This window comes from Equus caballus, chromosome 13, assembly GCF_041296265.1.
Source record: "Equus caballus isolate H_3958 breed thoroughbred chromosome 13, TB-T2T, whole genome shotgun sequence".
Taxonomy (NCBI): Eukaryota; Metazoa; Chordata; class Mammalia; order Perissodactyla; family Equidae; genus Equus; species Equus caballus.
This window is the reverse complement of record NC_091696.1, coordinates 35,270,419-35,289,142: the sequence shown is the minus strand read 5'-3', so window position 1 is coordinate 35,289,142 and position 18,724 is coordinate 35,270,419. Positions and strand designations below refer to the sequence as shown.

The 18,724-nt window shown below is 40.6% G+C and overlaps 1 protein-coding gene across 3 annotated transcripts in view; it reads right to left on the bottom strand.

Annotated features, from left to right (window-relative positions):
* USP31 (ubiquitin specific peptidase 31) overlaps positions 1 to 18,724 on the bottom strand; it is a 73,515-nt gene that overhangs the window by 25,814 nt on the left and 28,977 nt on the right. For 2 of the 3 annotated variants that reach the window (XM_023616128.2, XM_023616127.2), the window contains exons 2-8: positions 13,186 to 13,323; positions 11,825 to 11,913; positions 11,642 to 11,734; positions 10,904 to 11,039; positions 8,443 to 8,587; positions 3,161 to 3,341; positions 330 to 441 (exon numbers count right to left, since the gene is read on the bottom strand). In XM_023616128.2, coding sequence (XP_023471896.1) covers positions 330 to 441; positions 3,161 to 3,341; positions 8,443 to 8,587; positions 10,904 to 11,039; positions 11,642 to 11,734; positions 11,825 to 11,913; positions 13,186 to 13,323 — 894 coding nt within the window. The remainder of the gene's footprint in view (positions 1 to 329; positions 442 to 3,160; positions 3,342 to 8,442; positions 8,588 to 10,903; positions 11,040 to 11,641; positions 11,735 to 11,824; positions 11,914 to 13,185; positions 13,324 to 18,724) is intronic. The other variant, XM_070232112.1, reaches the window with a different exon arrangement.

Genomic DNA, 18,724 nt, shown 5'->3' with positions numbered 1-18,724 from the left:
AATATAAAGACAGATGTTCCACAAAAATCTCTCCAAGCTAATCATGTGCTGATCTTTATTAGACAAATATTATAAAGGAATACGCAGCAGTTCAAGGAAAATCTTGCAGTGGCCAGCTCCCTTCACACAATGAGGGATAAGTCCTCAGCCTTGAAAAGCTGAACATAGCTGACTTTACGAAACAGCTTTTCCGCAGGGCTTCCCAACATTCCAGCTCAGTGCCTAGTGTTCCCTGAGGGCAGAGTCTGAATTTCAGATTTCACTGTAATGACTGTTTCTTCACTGGGTACACACGCGTGCTATGCTGGAGTATCAAAATGCTTACACACCTGAATGCAAACCGTGGGCCTCAAGAAATACTTCATCTTCTCCAAGATTTCCTTCTGCAGAAGGTCCCATGCTATTGTCTTCTCTAAGTGCAGCACAAAAGGCAGTCCAAATCTAACACACATAAATATTGTAATTGCCTTAAAAGTATGGCAATTCCTTTAATACTGTAATTCTTTATTCACGATCTTTTTAAATGGAATCACTATAAAATTGGTTTTAGGATAGTTCTCAAAACAAACAGGAAATTTAATAGTAACTCTCATAAGTAGATAAGGCAGTCAGAAGAAGCTTAGATTTTTAAATAAAATTTAACAGCTCATACACCAAAATGGATTCTAGGGGAGTATAATGCTAGGATATTAGGTAGCAAGAGGACAGGACTAGTGGAGATGGTGAGGGAACCACGTGCGACTGGACATGAGGCTGGCACACGGCATGGGTCAAACATATATGGGGTTAGGTGTCAAAAGAATAGACAGGGCTGGAAGGTCTAGCAGGCAGGCGGCCATATCCCAATAGTCTGACAACAAGGAAGGCACTGGCAAGACAGTGACACAGAAAGTCAGCTCCTGGCCTAGGGTAGAAGCCATGTGGCCCCTGCCAGTGCTGGGCTCTCAGGTGTTAGAGAATTAGAGGCAGTACTGTGGTTCTCAGCTTTGGGTACACACTGAAATCACTGAAGGAACTTTAAAAAACAAGGATGCCCAAGTGCAGCCCCCCAAGATTCTGCTGTAATCACTAGTATGTGGCTTGAGCACTCAGATTCTTTTAGGAGCTCCCTCCCCAGGTGGTTCTAATATGCAGCCAAGGTGGCGGACCACTGGCCCAGCCTCACTCTCACCCAAGCCCCAGTCAGTCAGACCTACTTGCTGTGCCCTGAAGGTGTCCTCCTCACACACCCAGGTCTTTGTGCAGCCAGTTCCCTCAGCTTGGAATACCCTCCCCACCCTCTTCTGGGCTATCTCCTACTCATCCACATGAAAACCTAGTGGAGACATTCTTCTCCAGGAAGCACTCTACAGACTTGTTCCCTGTGCTATCTGCACCACAGCACTAAGTACACTGTGCTACCAAGACTGTCCATTTTTCTGCCTCTACCAATAGACTGAGTTATTCGACAGCAGGAACTGTGACGCATTTATCGTAGCAGCCCCAACAGCCACTGCCTAGGAAATAGTAAATGCTTAATGAACGAAAGACTGAACCAACAAATGAGGAAACAGACAAACCCTGACTCAGGCCGAAGCAGAGGTGCTAAAGTCACCAAGAAACCCATCCCTGACAAGCATCAGTTTACTCGCAATTCTCAGCAGTGAACCTATCTGTCTAAAAATGACTGTGATGTGAAATAAGTTATAAGCACATGTAAATCAGCTGACCATATTTTCACATAGTATCTTTACTTTTAAGCGACCAGCATCAGGAAGGGGACTCTACAATTCCTTTATTTTATGCCAATACGATGAGCTGCCTTTCCTTCTGTCCCTCAAACATGCTAAGCTCCTTCTAGTCTCCGCATCTTTATACTCACGTCCCCTCTCCACGGAGCGTTTCCCCCAGAGGCTCACGCTCTCTCCTCACTGGGGCTCGGCTCAGTGGCTGCCTCCTCAGGGACGCCTTCCCTGACCCCTCTCTCACACAGTTTGGCCAGCCCCGTACCAGGACACTATCACACCAGCTTGTTGTAGTATCTTCACGGCGCTAACGACCGTCTGGAGGTAAACATGTTCGCATGTTTATAGCCAGCCTGTCCTAACTAGGATGTCAGCTCCATGAGAGCACAGACCCTGTCTGTCTTGTTTGCTACTGTACCCCGTGTTTAGAACAGTGCCCGACACACTGTAAACACTTAAGTATTTATTAATGAATATCATAAATTTACACATCAACACATTTTGCTTTTAGGTTATTTACCATCCTTAAATAAGGAACTTATTTCCAACCAATATTTCAAAAGGCCAATATAAATGCTACCCTGACAAATACTGGAAACACAGTCCTTTCTCTGTGAAACATATCCATATCTTGTTAATACTCAGGTTACATTACTACAGTGATAAAGCTTCTTTAAAAGCTAGCCTTAAACTCTCAAAAATTGTTACAAAGGGAAACAGATTTGAGAGAGATTTCTGACATAAGCAGCTGAATGAATAGTGGTGCCATCTGCTAAGACAGGAAATACTGGAAGGCCAGGTTTATAGGGAAAGATAACGAGTTCACTTAGGGACATAAGATTGAGGTGCACGTACCATCCAAGTAGGTATGTTAAGAACTTAAAAAAAAAAAAAAAAGCTGTTAAGAAAGTAGCTGGATATAGGTCTATAGGTCTGGAGTCCCAAGAGGAGCCTGAGCTGAAAATAAACATAAGAAATGAGCCTTCAAAAACCAGATGAACTTGAAGAGCCTTTCTAACTCAGATTCTTTCACTCTAATTTTATTCTCCCCCACCCAGCCCCTCAAATCAGGTCAATTTATACATGTATTCTTTCTAAATATCAGAATCAAAGATTAATTACTAAAAATAAGGATTTTTCATCCCTACTTTTAAAAATGTTTGAAAGTATTAGAGTTTAAAGTCTCAGTACTGGGGCTGGCTGGCCCCATGACTGAGTGGTTAAGTTCATGTGCTCCGCTTTGGTGGCCCAGGGTTTCCCTGGTTCGGGTCCTGGGCGCAGACATGGCACCACTTGTCAGGCCATGCTGAGGCGGCATCCCACATACCACAACTAGAAGGACCCACAACTGAAATATACAACTATGTACTGGAGGGGTTTAGGGAGAAAAAGCAGGAAAAAAAAAATCTATTAAAAAAATAAAAAGCAGTTTCTACCTTTTCCCTTGCTGCCCAGTGCAGGCTCGGTTACACACTAACAGAACAATCTTGTCAGTTCCTGTTCTTGTTGGGGGCAAGTCCACTTTCCCTTGCTTTGCTGCTGTGTGTATAGGAGAAGACAGCCTGCAATGATCCAAGCCAAATTTCAAGTGATTCAGATTGTTGTTTAAGTGGATTCCTGAAACAGAATGAAAAAACAACTTTTTTATCTCTTCAAAATTCTTTCCATTCATTCATTACAAAGAAATTTACCCAATAGGGAAATTAAGAAGCTTTCATTATGTAATTTAAACTGCAACAGAAAAAAGGAACAAATGGTCTGCTTTGAGACTACTCATTTAGCCATCAAGATAATTTCCTTAGTGTCCATTTTTTCCTTTAAACAAGCCTCACCTATCTTAAAAACTGGAAATTAAAACTCGTTCCCTTAGCAAATATTAGATATAGTGTTAGAAAGGCAAGTTTGCAGAAAGAACCTACCAGACAAATTTAAAGGGAAACCATGCAACTAACAAGCAAATAATTTTAAATAAAAAATAAAGACTAGTACATGTGGAATGATTTTCAATATTCCAAGAGCAGTTTCTTCTCCCTGAAGAGCCAGACTTACAAGAAACAAAAGCTAAACTACACTTACTAGACCCACAGCCATTATAGACCACGTCAACTTTAACACCATCCACTAGACTGGATCAACCTACATTACAGTGAACGAAAATATGTTTCACAGGCACCGTTCTGGTTGCGGAAAACCAGGTCTTTAGAAATGCCCCAAAGCAGAGCTATGTGTCAATCAAACGTACTCAGCAACAGCACCTTAGCACAATGCCCTGCACTCAGGAGGAACTCAATAAATGTTTGACTAAATAATGGTTCATTTCTTTAATCCTTTGGAAATGCAGACTAAGGAAATGATACCTGAACAGGAGAAGAGAAGGAAGCCCTCAACTACCACTACACCACCACCTCCCTCCATCACCAGCACGCGCACACACACACACAAATAACAATACCACCAGAAGGAGAATAAAATAAAAAATGATTTACACAAAAGCATTCAGAGCAGAATTCTGGCAATAGCCTAAACATGGAGCAAGGAATACGAGACTTGCTGAACCTATTAAGGTACACCAGCATGACAGCAATTTAAAATGACAAGTTTATGGTTAATACCAAAATAAATTCCAGATAAATTAGAGCTTAAAGAAAGAACACAGAAACTAGAAACGAGGGAAAACTGAATCTTCATCAAACTTCTAGAGGGAAGCAAACTTTCTTTTTCTCTGTTTTATTTTTTATTGAGGTTATGATAGTTTACAACCTTGTGTTTCAGTTGCACGTTATTATTTGTTGGTCACACTATAGATGCGCCCCTTTACCCTCTGTCCCCACTCCCCACTCCCCCTTTCCCCTGGTAACCACTAATCTGTTCTCTTTGTCCACGTGTTTGTTTATGGGGAAGCAAATTTTTTAAGCTTAAACACCATGAAGAAATCAGAAAAGGAAGAGCAGATTTCACTTCAAAGCCATTTGAAACTTGGGTGTGAGAAAATAAAAATAACAGAAGTCTGGAATTGAGACAATGCCTGACTTCCTTTCCCAGGTTCTTGGCAGAAGACTGGGAAGACTGTTCTAAAAGCGATGAGGATCCCTAATGAGATGAGGAGATGCCACAGAAATCAAGCTCTACATTCAAAGTGTAGGCTCTTTACTATCAGCCGGGTAACCCAGGCAGTTACTTAGCCTCTCGAAGTCTCAGCTCCTATGTTTGTAAAGTGGGGAAAGTAGTAGTTTCATATGCATTAAACAAAAGATTTATAAGGCTCTAGAACAGAGGCTAACACATACTCAATAAGTGGGTATATTCTTCCAACAAAAGCACTATCTGCCTATAATATGATAACCTTGGACCTCACCAAACTCACTTAAAAATAGAAATTTAGTCCTAACTCTTAGCAACTGGGGTGCAAAGGGAGATTTGGGGAAATTCTCAGTTGAACACATCAATTGAGCTCTTGTTGTATATTAGGAACTATACTGAACTGCCGGGTACAGAAAGATGAAGCAAAACGTAGTCACAACTGCAGAGAATTTCACAGTAAGGAGGAAGGACAGGGGAGAAAACAGATCATTTCCACACAACTTGCTAGAGTCAGAGATTAGCAGAAGTTACGAGTGGAGCACAGAAGAGCAGGAGTCAGCCAGCCAGCCCAGGGTCGGGTATGTGGGGAAAGGCTTTCTGGATAAGGTGATGATTGGGTATTTTTGACTGTAAAGCAATTAAAATTAGAAAATAAACAAACAAAAGCACATGCACGAATACGCAACAACTGGAAAACAAACAAAAAATGTTCCTGGGTCAAAGAAGAATGAAAACTGAAATAAGAGACTGTCTGTCGACAATAATGCTCACATGAGTAGACCAAAGAAAATTGAATCCTAAACTGGCTATGGAGAAAGCTAACCAACCCATTATAGAGAATTACCAAAAGGTTCTGAAACTAGAGGCACCAGAGATTTCTGGAAATAGGAGGTGAAGGAAGAGAGGAACTAAAATAAGGACTTTCAACAAGGGCATTAAGACATTCAGTGAGAAAAGAATAGTCTCTTCAACAATGGTGCTGACACTACTGAATATTTACATGTAAAAGAATGGAGCTGAACTCCCTACCTCACACCATTTACAAAAACTAACTCAAAATGGACTAAAGACCTAACTGTTAAAAATGACCAAAAAAAAAAAAAAAACAAAACCTCCTAGAAGAAAACATACAGGTAAATCTTCATGGCCTTGGATTTGGCAATGGATTCTTAGATATGAGACAAAAAGCATGAGATGTGACAAAAAGCATGAGCAACATAAGAAAAAAAGATAAATTAGACTTCATCACAATTAAGAACTTTTGTGCATCAAGAGACACTATGAAGACAGTTAAAAAGATAACCCACAGTACAGGAGAAAATATTTGCAAGTCATATATCTGATAAGGGTCTAGTATTTAGGATATACAAAGAACTCTTACAACTCAACAAGAAAAAGACAAACAACCCAATTGTAAAATGGAAAAAGGACTTGAATAGACATTTCTCTAAAGAGAATATACAAATGGCCAATGACCACGTGAAAAGATGATCAACATCATTTACCATTACAGAAAAGTAAATAAAAACCACAACAACATATAACTTCATACCCACTAGGATGGCTATAATCAAAAAATCTGAAAATAACAAATGTTGGTCAAGAATGTGGAGAAACTGTAACCCTCATAATATTGTTGGTGGGAATGAAAATGATGCAGCTGCTGTGGAAACCAGTTTGGCAATTTCTCAGAAAGTTAAACATAGAATTATCATATGACCCAGCATTTCCATTCCTAGGTATATACCCCAATAGAATTGAAAACAGGTATTCAAACATATACTTGTACGTGGATGGTCAGCACTATTGTACATGAATGTGAAATAGCACTAATATTTCACAATAGCCAAAAGGTGGAAACACCCCAAATGTCCACCAATAGAGGAATAAACAAAATGTGGTATATACACGTAACAGAATAACATTCAGCTGTAAAAAAGAATGACGGACAGATACATGCTACAATGTGGACGAACCCTGAAACATGCTAAGTGAAAGAAGCCAGTCACAAAAGGCCACTTATGATTCACCCACGTGAAAGTCTAGACCAGGGAAATCTGTAGAGACAGAAAGTCGATAATGGCTGCTTGGACTGGGTGGGATGGGAGATTGAGGGGATGTGTGCGTAGGGAGACAAAGGAGGAGCTAATGAGACAGGAACTGAAGAAGCAAATTTTCATCAGAGCAAACAGTACGCAAAGGGTAAAAGCATGGGGTATGTTTGAGAAAGAAAGAGGATCTTGGAAAGGGGGGAAGGGGTAAGAGATGGCATATAGCAGAGAGGCTGGAAAGAAAGGCAAGGACCAGATCCTGGGGAACCAGGATTCTTCCCAGGAGTTCAATTTAATCTTACACAAAGGGAAACCACTGGTCAATCAATAAGCATGTAACATGATCAGAACTGTATGTCAGAACAGGCCTGGTGGCACTATGGAGAAATAACTGAACAGGAGAAAGCCCAGGGGTGAAGATAATAGTAAAGAAGTTACTAGAAAAGCCCAGCTGATTCTGGTCTGAACTGTGTCCATGGCAGTAGGATGAAGAGGAAAACTGCACAGAGTGATTGATCAGTTCTATGTGAATTTTGAGGGAGAAGCGCTGGCACCCAGCTTGGGTAAAGGGAAGGATGGTGCTACCATTATTCCACAGAAGAAATGCAAGAGGACCCAGTCTAAGAAAGAACCACTGAGTGTAAAAGCCTGTAGGACTTCTATGCAGAGATTCTAGGGGACAGCTGGAAGTCAGGAAATGGAACCAGAAGGCAAGTGGGGGCTGGTGGGGGTTTTAGTTCTAGAAATCATGGCAGTAGAAAATACTGATAAGGCTGGGTAGAGTAGTAGTTCTCAAACTTTCATGTGCATCAGAATCAGTTGTTTAAACAGATTACCGGCCCCTGCCCCTGCATTTCTCATTCAGAAAGTCTGGGCTGGGATCCCAAGAATTTGCATTTCTAACCAGTCCCCAGGTGACACTGATGCTTCGATAACCGCTGGAGTAGAGCAAAAAGAACAGGAGCTCCAGAACCAGGAAGAACACTAAGGCCGGGAACAGTTGCCTGGCAACTCTAGAATCAGAAATAGCCCCGAAATCCTCCAAGCATAGTGGAGAGACAGGCTAAGTTCCAAATCACAGCCCAAACGGAGGGCAAGATCAGCGCTGTCCAGTTTCACTATCTTTTGCTGCCTATTTATGAAGAGTTACATGCACATTTCTTAAATGCAAGTATCAAGAAAACATTCTATAGCAATGATTTTAGAATTTAGAAATTAAGCATCAAAGCTGGTAGCAAAAACCAAACAAAAGAAAGCTACAGCATACTATACCTTCCTGAGTGCTGTCATAAGGTGCCACATAAGGCCACTTACAGGAGGACATATTCTTGAGCTTCAGAAAGGGGCTGCCCCAACTTCGGACAGGAAAGCTTAGAAATTAAGGAAATAACTTTGCCTAAAACAGTGCCTTCTTCCAGGGAAATGTGTTACCATAAAATTTATACGATCATTTAAAAAAAAAAGCATTATAGGTATTTTATTACAATTAAAAAAAATTATACCATCATATAATAGACATCTAAAAGGGTAGACTTTTGTTAAATCTGCAAATCCAGGTGGAATTCTGGAAACAGATGCTCATTTACCTCTTTGACTGAGAATTCCTTCAGGCCTAAATATTTCTGGAGTCTCAAAGGCAAAAATGCAGTCGCTTTCATGGACTGTTTCCAGGTCATCTGTGTCACAAAAGGAACGATGGAACCCATCATAGTACATTTCTGTTAACACAATCTAAAAATGGGAAAAATGTAAATAGTTGGATAACCAGAAAGGCAATACGAATTGATCTCCCAATTCTGATATGAACTTCTCCAGACCGTCAGGACTCGCAGTGATCTGAGAGGGCTCTGAAGCATCTCCTAGAGCCCACATTACTTGCCTTCGATGAGAGAATCTTAGAAGCACAATATTCTCTATAATTGTATAACAACATACTCTGGTTTCAGAATACTACGGCAGGAAATCCAGAGTTCCTCTAAGTTTTGGTGAGCAAGAGACCCAGGGGACTATAAAATTTAACGCCTTGTTTCACAGGGGGAAGAAACTAAGGAGAGGGAGTGACTTGCCTAAGGGTACACAACTCTTCAGTCTCACAGCGAGGATAGAGACTGCATCTGACTGAAATTTTCTCCTACATCATTACATTTTCTTTTTTTCAGGTTGAAAAATGTCAAAGAACCATGGATATTTGTATAGAAAAAAAAGATGATATCAATTCAAATGTCCAACAATAGGAACTAGTTACATATATTACAGTCCTACCGGAATTATAAAGCTATTACAAAGAATGAGCTACATATATCTGCACTAATATGGAAAGAGCTCCTAAGTGAGTAAGAAGCGAGGTAAACGACAATGTGTGTAAATAATGCCATTTTTAGAAATTTAGTATATGCACAAGATAATGCACAATAATAAATGTAGTATATGCACAAGAAAAAAAAAGGAATGAATATACCACATAGTATTAAAGTTAGTAACCCCTAGTTCTAAGATACTTAGTACGAGATACTTTCACTTTCTAAGTTACGTTTCTGAAACGGTTGAGTATTTTACAATGAAACAGAAAAACAAAAGATGGGGAAAAAACAATGGAGATATTTAGACCCTTCACTGCGTGCTCAGCAGCATTGTTAGTGAAAAAGCACTGGACTGGGCACGAGGAGGTTCCAGTCCCGGCCTGCCACCAACCAGCCCTGTGACCTAGAGTAAGTCACATGGTTTCTCTGGACCCCTTTCAAATGAGAGGGTTGGACTGGACCCCTGAGGTCCCCTCTACTAACACAAACACACTACGAGTCTATGAGGTGAAAGGAGCTGGGGGCATAGTCCACAAATAGTCCAAGATAAATATTCCTGGAACATTTTCCGTCAATGATTTTAATGACCACGTTGTTTTTCTGCAGGTGAACATCACGTGTAACTCACTTTCCCCAGCAAGTTGAGGTCAAAAACAGAAACAAACTTGTACTTATATCACTGAATTAAACCACATGCAAAAAGAGCCAGACAACCCTGGGAGCTTTAAAGATACCACCAGATTTGCCTTAGACACACACCTCTCTCCCTCTCTCTTTCTTGTTCTCCTCATCCTGAAGGAAAGAATAAGCATCAGCGAGCTCTTCAGAGTCAGGAAGAATATGAACATTTTATCAATGTGCCAGTACTTAGCCTATGAAAATATGAGATACTTGCTACACATCAGGGCAACAGTGCTGGCTGTATTTGTTTTACTGTGGTAACCTCCCAGATGAGGTCGCATGAGGCCAAAGTACAAAACACCTTTATTATCCAAGTGATTACAGAGAGGCATCCAGAAGCTATCTGGGGAAAAGCTATTCAGCCACTGAATCATCTTTCTTTAGTAAATCCTAAATAGGAATGTTTTTCCAAATAAAATCATAATAGTGAATTGAATAAAAAAATGTATGCAAAAATATGTCAAGTCACAAATAGGCCAAAGAATTTTGGGTCAATTTAAACATAATTACTTATCAAAAGTTTACCCACAAAGCAGGGGTAGCACACAACTTTCCTTTCTCTTATCTAAACCAGATAAGAGACTGAGGCAGCTTTAATCAGAAAACAAACTGAAGTGAGCATCTATTACGCACTGTACTAGCAAGAGGAGGCCCACTCTGATCACCATAATGGGAAGGGCTTTTCAAGAGCCACCAGCCGAGTTTTCTAAGCCTCTCTGACCCTCAAATACCACAAGGATGCTCCTCCCTCTATCCCAGCGATAAGCATCCATAAAAATGATTTTAAAAAGGTTAAGTAATTATACTTTACTAAAAAGCTAAACGAAAGTCTTGCTGTAAACTCACAGCTTTTCCCTTTAAAAATATATAAACAATTAAACAAAGCATGAAAAGTTGTGTACATTTTTCTCCTTTGGGTCTTGATTTTTTTTTCCCTCAACACAAAAACAATTGGTTTTACATTTATATCTAACCATATTTGGCAGAAAAGTGTTAAAAAATCCTAGGAGAACAGAAAGTGACACTTTTGCGGCTGATGCATACTTCATTTTAGCAGGCTTCTTACCTGATCAGTGGGGATCTTTGTTTCCACGGACACTGCTTCCCGAAGTCTAGCGACAGTCCCAGACAGAGGCACGGCCACACCAATCCTCATGCAGTGAGAACACTTCCCTTGGTACACTACGGTGACATAGAGAGGCCTGTACAGATCAAAGTCAGATCTTCTCATTAGTCGCTTACTTCAACCAAAATATAGAAGCAAAAGAAACCTGATCTGAAATCAACACAAAACTGAAGCTAACCCACATCTTTTATTTGGAAGCCAAATGGAAAAACTTCAGTTGGCCTGAAGTAGAAGTATCAAACAATAATCGAGAGATCTTCAGAAAAGGCAATTTTCATAAAACAAAAATATAACATAATACTTGGTTCTGTGCTTTATATTTTCTTTAAAACAGCATAACTCCTAGAAATTGTGAGAAACAGTTCAAATAAAGCAATTAATTAGAAGTGCAATGTAAGGTCTCTAGAGAATCCAGAAGGCACTTGACAACCTTTCCCCTTGTCCCCCACACTGTCGATGGACAACCACCTGAACAGACTTGCTTGCCCCATGAACCTGGTCACCCTGCAAACTCAGACAGGTATTCATAAATTTCTGTAAGGTTTTAAAAATGCCTGTATTCAATTTATCACTAATCCCACTACTTGTCTAAATAAGTAAGAAGATCTAAGAGGAGCCTACAGAGGAAAATGAACACATAGGAATATACAGTCTTAATTTTATTAAATCTGTTCTTACCTTGTGTGGGGTAGAGGAATTGGCAAAGAAATGCAGAGGAAAGGGTCAAAAGTGTTGCTCTGCTTCTGACAATGAGGACATGTCAAAGAAGATCTTCAAAAACAAAAATGTAACACACTCACAGTAAGATCACCTAGAACTATGTAAGGACACAACATAAGGGAAAATTTAATTTGCTCATACCTGTACTGGGCTTGAAAAAGTTCCTGTACAAAAGTGCTACAGACAGGAAAGGATGGTCCCTCAGGCATCATATCAGTCTCTGATGGTGGCTTAAAGAAAAAAAGTATAATTTCACAGACTAGAAGTACCAATTAGTCACTGAAGATGAACCTGAAAAAGTCACAAATGTCGTTGACTTCCTTTATAAGCTATGTGTCAGGTCCAGACGTGTCAGTGAAAGGCTTAAAGGAACCAGAACCCAGCTGCCAGGATGTGGGTCCCATGGACTCATCTCCTCACAGGCACTCCCATAGCCCATGCTTACCCCTGCCTCTCCACCCCATCCAGGCAGTCATACACTTCTCCTTCCCAAGGATGCTCCAATCTCCCTCCAACTCTCAAAGTCCCCCTCCAACCTCTCCCAGGAAATAATCCCAACCACTTCGAAAGGACCAATTCCCCCCATGTCTAAATTCTCCAGCACCTATTAGCTGCTTATTTTGGTGTCTAATGTCTACTTCATATTTTACTTAACTTTCCCATATCCCTCCACCTAACAATGAGTTACTGAGCATCTGCCACCATGTGCAGCAGCGCTGTAAAGGGCATTAGGATACAAAGATAAATAAGACACAGTGCCTGACCCTGAGAACATCTCAAGCTAGTGGGAGGGTCAGCAACAAGCATATAGTCATATGATAGGACAGAATGTTCAGGCACAAAAGGACCTTGAATCAGAATAATTTAACAACTTACCAAAACTAGAAATTTAAAATTTGAGGTACAGAGCAGAATTATCAAAAACTTTAAAAGTTGCAAGAAGAAGGCAACTCTTTAATTATTTCCATAACATAAATCATTTTACCCATATTAAGGCTACAGGCATAAAAACTGAGAATGAATCACTGTTTCTCAGTAAGGATTTTCAAGGGATCGTTTCCTACACTCAAATACAATCATAACAGCAGAGTTATCTATGTGTTTCCTTTTTGATCGTGTATTCATTCCAGTGATCTCTAGGCTACATGTCTCATTGGACTTAGAAAGCAAATTTGTGTTTTAAAGACAGTTTAGTGAAATGGAATTACTTAAATTTATCTAAAGCTAGTCATATAGGCAAATGTATCCACTCTCACTAGATTGGAAGCTCCCTGGAGACAGTGTCTCTTGTAGCTCACACTGCCAATAGTAGTAAACATGGGAAAATCCTCTAAGTATCCACGAATTTTATACTCACCCAGAGTTTAGTCAATTTCACTATATTAACTAATGCGAACTGCAACAACTCCTCAGTGGAGCCCTGGGAGAAGAATGTACACTCTCCTTATTCCATTCACCAAACAGCCACTCCCTGACTGCCCCAGCGGGATGCACATCCTCACCTTCAAAGGAGGCTGGCCACTCTGCTTCACAGCATGATTGAGGTCTTCGTGAACTCGGTCCAAAAGCCACAGCAGAAACTCCTGGGCGTCATGCTGGGAATTTCCCCGATATTGCAATGCATTCTTTGACACAATACTCTATACAGGCAAATAAATCAGCATGAACAGTTGTGAATTCCCAGCTTTAAAGATAAACTATTCATAACGGCAAAAGAGGGATGTAAGATCTCAAGGGTGTTAGAGAGTACTTCCCAGAAAGAAAACAATGTAAAAACCCCACCCCCAGAAACATGTACCAAAACCCTTTTTTTTTTTTACTTTTTTTGAGGAAGATTAGCCCTGAGCTAACATCTGCTGCCAATACGCTTCTTTTTGCTGAGGAAGACTGGCCCTGAGCTAACATTTGTGCCCATCTTCCTCTACTTCATATGTGGGACGCCTCCCACAGCATGGCTTGCCAGCAGTGCATAGGTCCGCACCCAGGATCCAAACGGGCGAACCCCAGGCTGCCGAAGCAGAACATGCGAACTTAACTGCTGCGCCACTGGACTGGACCCCAAAAACTTTTAAATGTACCTACCCAACAATTCTACTTTTAGGAATATATCTAAAGAAAACCATCAAAACAGCATGTCAAGAATTCTAAGAAGATATTCACCCATCTGGCTTTATAATAGCAAAAACTTCGTAATAAGAAATATTTTAAACAGGAGAATTGGTTAAACAAGTAACATAGTATTTTGAATTATAAACTAAAGTATAAAATAAACAAGTCTACACAAACATAAATGATTGAATGAATAAACAAGTGGGAAGAAGAGACAAATCTTCCTTAGAGAAGAATTCCAAATAATTTATGTCAATAATCCCCCTTCCAGGAGGTGGACCTTAACCCCCACCTTGCATGTGGGCCGTGGTAGTGACTTGCTTGCAAAGACCACAGCATGGAAAGAGGGGCAGCCAGTGAAAGGCTAAAAGTGAACTGGTTAAGATCTTGTGCTCAGGAGCATACAGCCCGGGGTCAAATCTCTGTCCCACCACCTACTATTTGTGAGGCTTGGACCTACTCTCCTCCAAAGTAAAAAGGCTAATAATGATTTAGTGTGATGGCTAAGTGAGAATGCATGCAAAACATTTCACATGTAGATGAGATATAAGCACTCAAATTTTAGCTATGAGTATTAAATTTGGAAGTAGGGAGAAAAAAGGAGAGACAACTACACAAAGGGAGAGCAGTTAGGAGATAAAATGATGAGGCAAGAAATAATGAGGGTCTAACCTAAGGCTGTGATGACCACAATATGAAGAGAGCTTTGACAGAGATTTAGGAATTGAGGCAGAAGAATCAATAGGATTTGTGACCTAATGAAAGTGGAGAATGAAGAAGGAGGCATTAACATCACCCAGGTGTCTTATCTGGATGACAGGTAACTGGTGGTACCCTTCATCAAGGCAAAACAAAAAAGGAAGAAGGCTGGAAAAGAGGATGATGAGTTTCTGTTTGAATCCACTGTATTTAAAGTTATGTGGAACCTCCAAGTGAAGTATCTGATAAACAAGTGAAAAATACAGATCTAGGACTCAGTGGAACAGTCTGGCTAAGGATAAAGGTTTGGGAGTCAGCAGATGGTGGTAGTTGAAATCATGAGTATGGCTGAGATTGCCCAGACATATTCAGGAGAAATCAAGCCAGAGGACAGAATCTAGAGGACACCTATATTTAGGGGGCCCTCAAAGGAGACCAAGAAAAAGCCATCGAAGATGTGGCAAGAAATCAGGAGAATAGAGTCTCAAGAGTCAAGAGGAGAGTTACAAATGAGAGACAGAGCTCAATAGTGTCAAAAGTTGAAAAATGATCAAGTAGGCCAAACAACTAAAAACTGTCCACTGTACTTTCCAATTCAGATAATGATAACAGAGATGAAAAAAAGGGACAGATTTGCAATTCAATTATGAAGAAGAACCATCATAACTCAATGGTCAATTAGATGTGAATGATAACATAAAGCTGATTTACAAAGATTCAAATTTAGGGAGGAAAAATCAAAGGGACACAAACGAGAAAAAATATGGAGGTGTCACTGGCAAAACTTACTAACTGAATAAAGTGAGCAAGAGAGAGCACGGCCCTTACAACAAACAAGGTTTCAAGCGACTGGAAGGATACCACTCGGATGCCATCTCCAAAACAGGTACACAAGTGGAAGAAAGGTGTGGGGGAAAGTCTTCACTATACTATAAAACTTGTCCCACAAGTCAGATGCCACTTCAATCACCAAATCCAATTTCTTTCTTTGTTTTCACCTTCCTCAATCTTCCTATAGCCTTTTATATACTTGACATCTTACTCCATCTTGAAATGGTTTGGCCTGTGGGCTTCTGTTCTCAATTAGGAGAATAGAAACCAGAGCCACTGGTATGGACAGTGGAAGAATGTGAGCTAGAGAAGAAAGAGGAGATTTCCTAGTAAAGAAAAATGGATCAATAAAAAACTTAGCTCTAGCAGTACTGCCGATCATGTTGCTGACTCAGGATGGAAGAGAAACAGGTAACTGGTGACAAGTGAGGTTAAGTCTGGTGCTCAGGAGAGATCCGAGCTGGAAAGTTAAATCAGAGCACCCATACCCGACGGGAGAAAGAAGTTCTCAGCTTATGCATCCTAAGAAACAAATTAGCTGAAATCAAACTCTTCACTGTGTGTCAAAGCAGACATTTTATACACATTGTCTGTCAAATTTCAAGGAAGACACAATATTCAATTCTTTATCAGGACTGCATATCATAAATGTTTGTGCTTCCTGCCTCTATCACTTCAACTCATCCAGCATTTGTCCACCAATCAGCATGCACAAGGCTCCGTGCTGGGGCTGCTTGACAGGATTTTTGTTGGGCATGACCGAACAGGCCACAGGACTTCCACAACCCTCTGGAACTGGGGCAAAAGCTGCTCTGGGTCAACTCCACTCTAAATCACAAACTAAAAGAAATCTTACAGAAAACCTCACTGAACGTACTCAAAGGCTCCTCTTTCTGCCTCTTTTTCTCCCTTCACAACGGTGACTTCTCACTGCAGCAACTCAAAGCACTGTTTATTTTACTTCTTCCCCAGACAAAACAGAACATGGAAAAATCTAATAACCATACTTAGTATGTGTTACGGAAGCAAGAAAAATAGTGGGAGTCGAGAACCCTGGGTTTGAGCCCTGGCTCTGTCCCAAGCACTGGTTGTCTCGGGTGCCTCACTGGACCTGTGATTCCAGGTTTACAGAACGAACAATGGAGCTGGGCCATCGATGAGACTTTGCCTGGCACCCCAAATCTTCACCCAAGCTCTTCCCCTAGAGTCCAGCAAGTGAACTGATTCTTGGGGGGCCCACGTCTGCACTGCTATGATTTGTCTTTATGATTTTTTTCATAATTAAACCTTGGTTTATTTGATGTCCTAAAATTAATCCTTCTGTATTTTTGCAGTTTTAAAAAAAGTTGTATATCACTGGAATATGTCAGCTGTAAACAGAAGCATTACTAACAACTGAGAAATTATTTAAATTTGTCACTTCTATGAAAAATAGAATATAAACTTCTTAAAGTTTATATTCATATTTGTGTCTATTTTATAGAATTTTAGAATTTGGGCATGATGTTTGTTTGGAAAAATATTAAACTAAGTCTATTGGCTTAAATCCTATACATCCTACTATAAATAAATTTGACCATCACTCCAATTTTCCCCTCAGTTGCGATGATCTTTAACATCCAGTTACTAAACAAGAAAGTAAAAGTCAAAATATATTTGCACGGGGCCAGCCCCGCGCTCTGCTTCGGCAGCCCAGCGTTTTGCCGGTTCGAGTCCTGGGTGTGGACATGGCACCGCTTGTCAGGCAATGCTGAGGCGGCATCCCACATGCCACAACTAGAAGGATCCACAACTAAAAATATACAACTATGTACTGCGGGGCTTTGGGGAGAAAAAGGAAAAATAAAATCTTAAAAAATATATATGTATTTGTAGGGCTTTCAAATTTCATAAAATTTCTCTTTACCCTTCAAATAAAACCCTAAGGACTAGAGCTCCAAAAAGGACTTTTCATCCCCTTACAGGAAAAAAAACCAAAAGAGTTGGAAACATGGCCCAGAAAATAGAATGAAGTCTATACACCTGGAGCTATGAAATTAGACATAAGGGTCTTTCTTTCCACAGAGCCCTAGTAAAGAAGCAGCACAATCCTGGGCTCCAGGGAAACGACAGTACACCTGGTTCAAGCCACCCTTTATCTGATCCCAGGAAGAAGACAAAGCAAGGGCCGTGGGTGACTTCCTCCCATGGGGAATGATCGTGGCAATATGGGTCTAACATGACTGACCAAGAGTTGGGTTACTCTTTTGGGGAAAAAGTAACTTGCCAAGACTCATCAAACCCAATCATCACCCACGCTCCTTGATTCTACGCCAGAAGAAATGGAGAATTTACTTCCAGTGATTCTGGGTAAGAAACAGAAGAACTTGGGAGGACAACAGCAGTGGCATTTTAAGAGAAAGATGAAATGTGACCAGCAGGGTTCACAGATGGTATCTAAAAGTGAAACCTGGTTTCTGGAGCACTGGAAAGAAGAGAATGATAAGCACTTGCCTTGAGAAAAGTTTCATCTTTTGAATCTGACTTTCTGGACACCTACTAAGCTGATAAAAGAATAGTTAACTAAAACACAGGGGATGAAATTGGTACAAATGGATGAACACTATAAAAACACATATGATCATGAAACACAGTGAAAAAGAAAGTGTCCATACCATAGTATTTCACACCAGGGTACAGAAAGCAGGCATGCCCCAACAGGGCTCTCTGTGCCCTTCATCCATTCTTTCCTCCTCATCTTCACCTCTGGTGGAGAGGTCTTCCCACATAACAGCACAAATTAGGCTGAGAGGCCCTCAGTATTAGCCAGCTGTGGCAACAACCAGCCCTTGAAAGAGACTCTAAGGCCTCCAGACTTTCTCACACACTTTCCCTATGAGTGGAACGTCCTCCACTCCCATGCCCTAAATGCACCCCCTCACTCTCCTTCCTCAGCAGGATGGAGCTGGGACCGTGGTGGGAGAAGAGAGAGACAGAAAAGGGAGGAGGCAAAGGGAAAGGAGCTTCCGTCCAGGATGGAAAAACAACTCAATGAGAATAGCAGAGAATGCCATGAACAGCCTGTTCATGTGTTCACGTTCGGCCACACAGAAAAGTGAGTTATTTCTGGTACAGAGCTCCTTGATCCTTACAGACAGAAGGGCCTAACACAGGGTAACTCAAGTACAGATGTGCCTTGTATCCAAGAGACACGATCCAAACTCAGGAACTAAATTAATTTGGATAGCGAGGGATATTTGCACAGTTATAAGATTAGCTTTAGATATTATTAAACAAAGACTTGGTCGCAAAGACTCATTGCTGAAATAAAGATCAAGAAAGGATGTATATGTGTGTGTGTGTATAATATAAAGAAAAAGCTATAATAAAAGAGTTGAGAAATGCTTACTATACTTCAAGAAA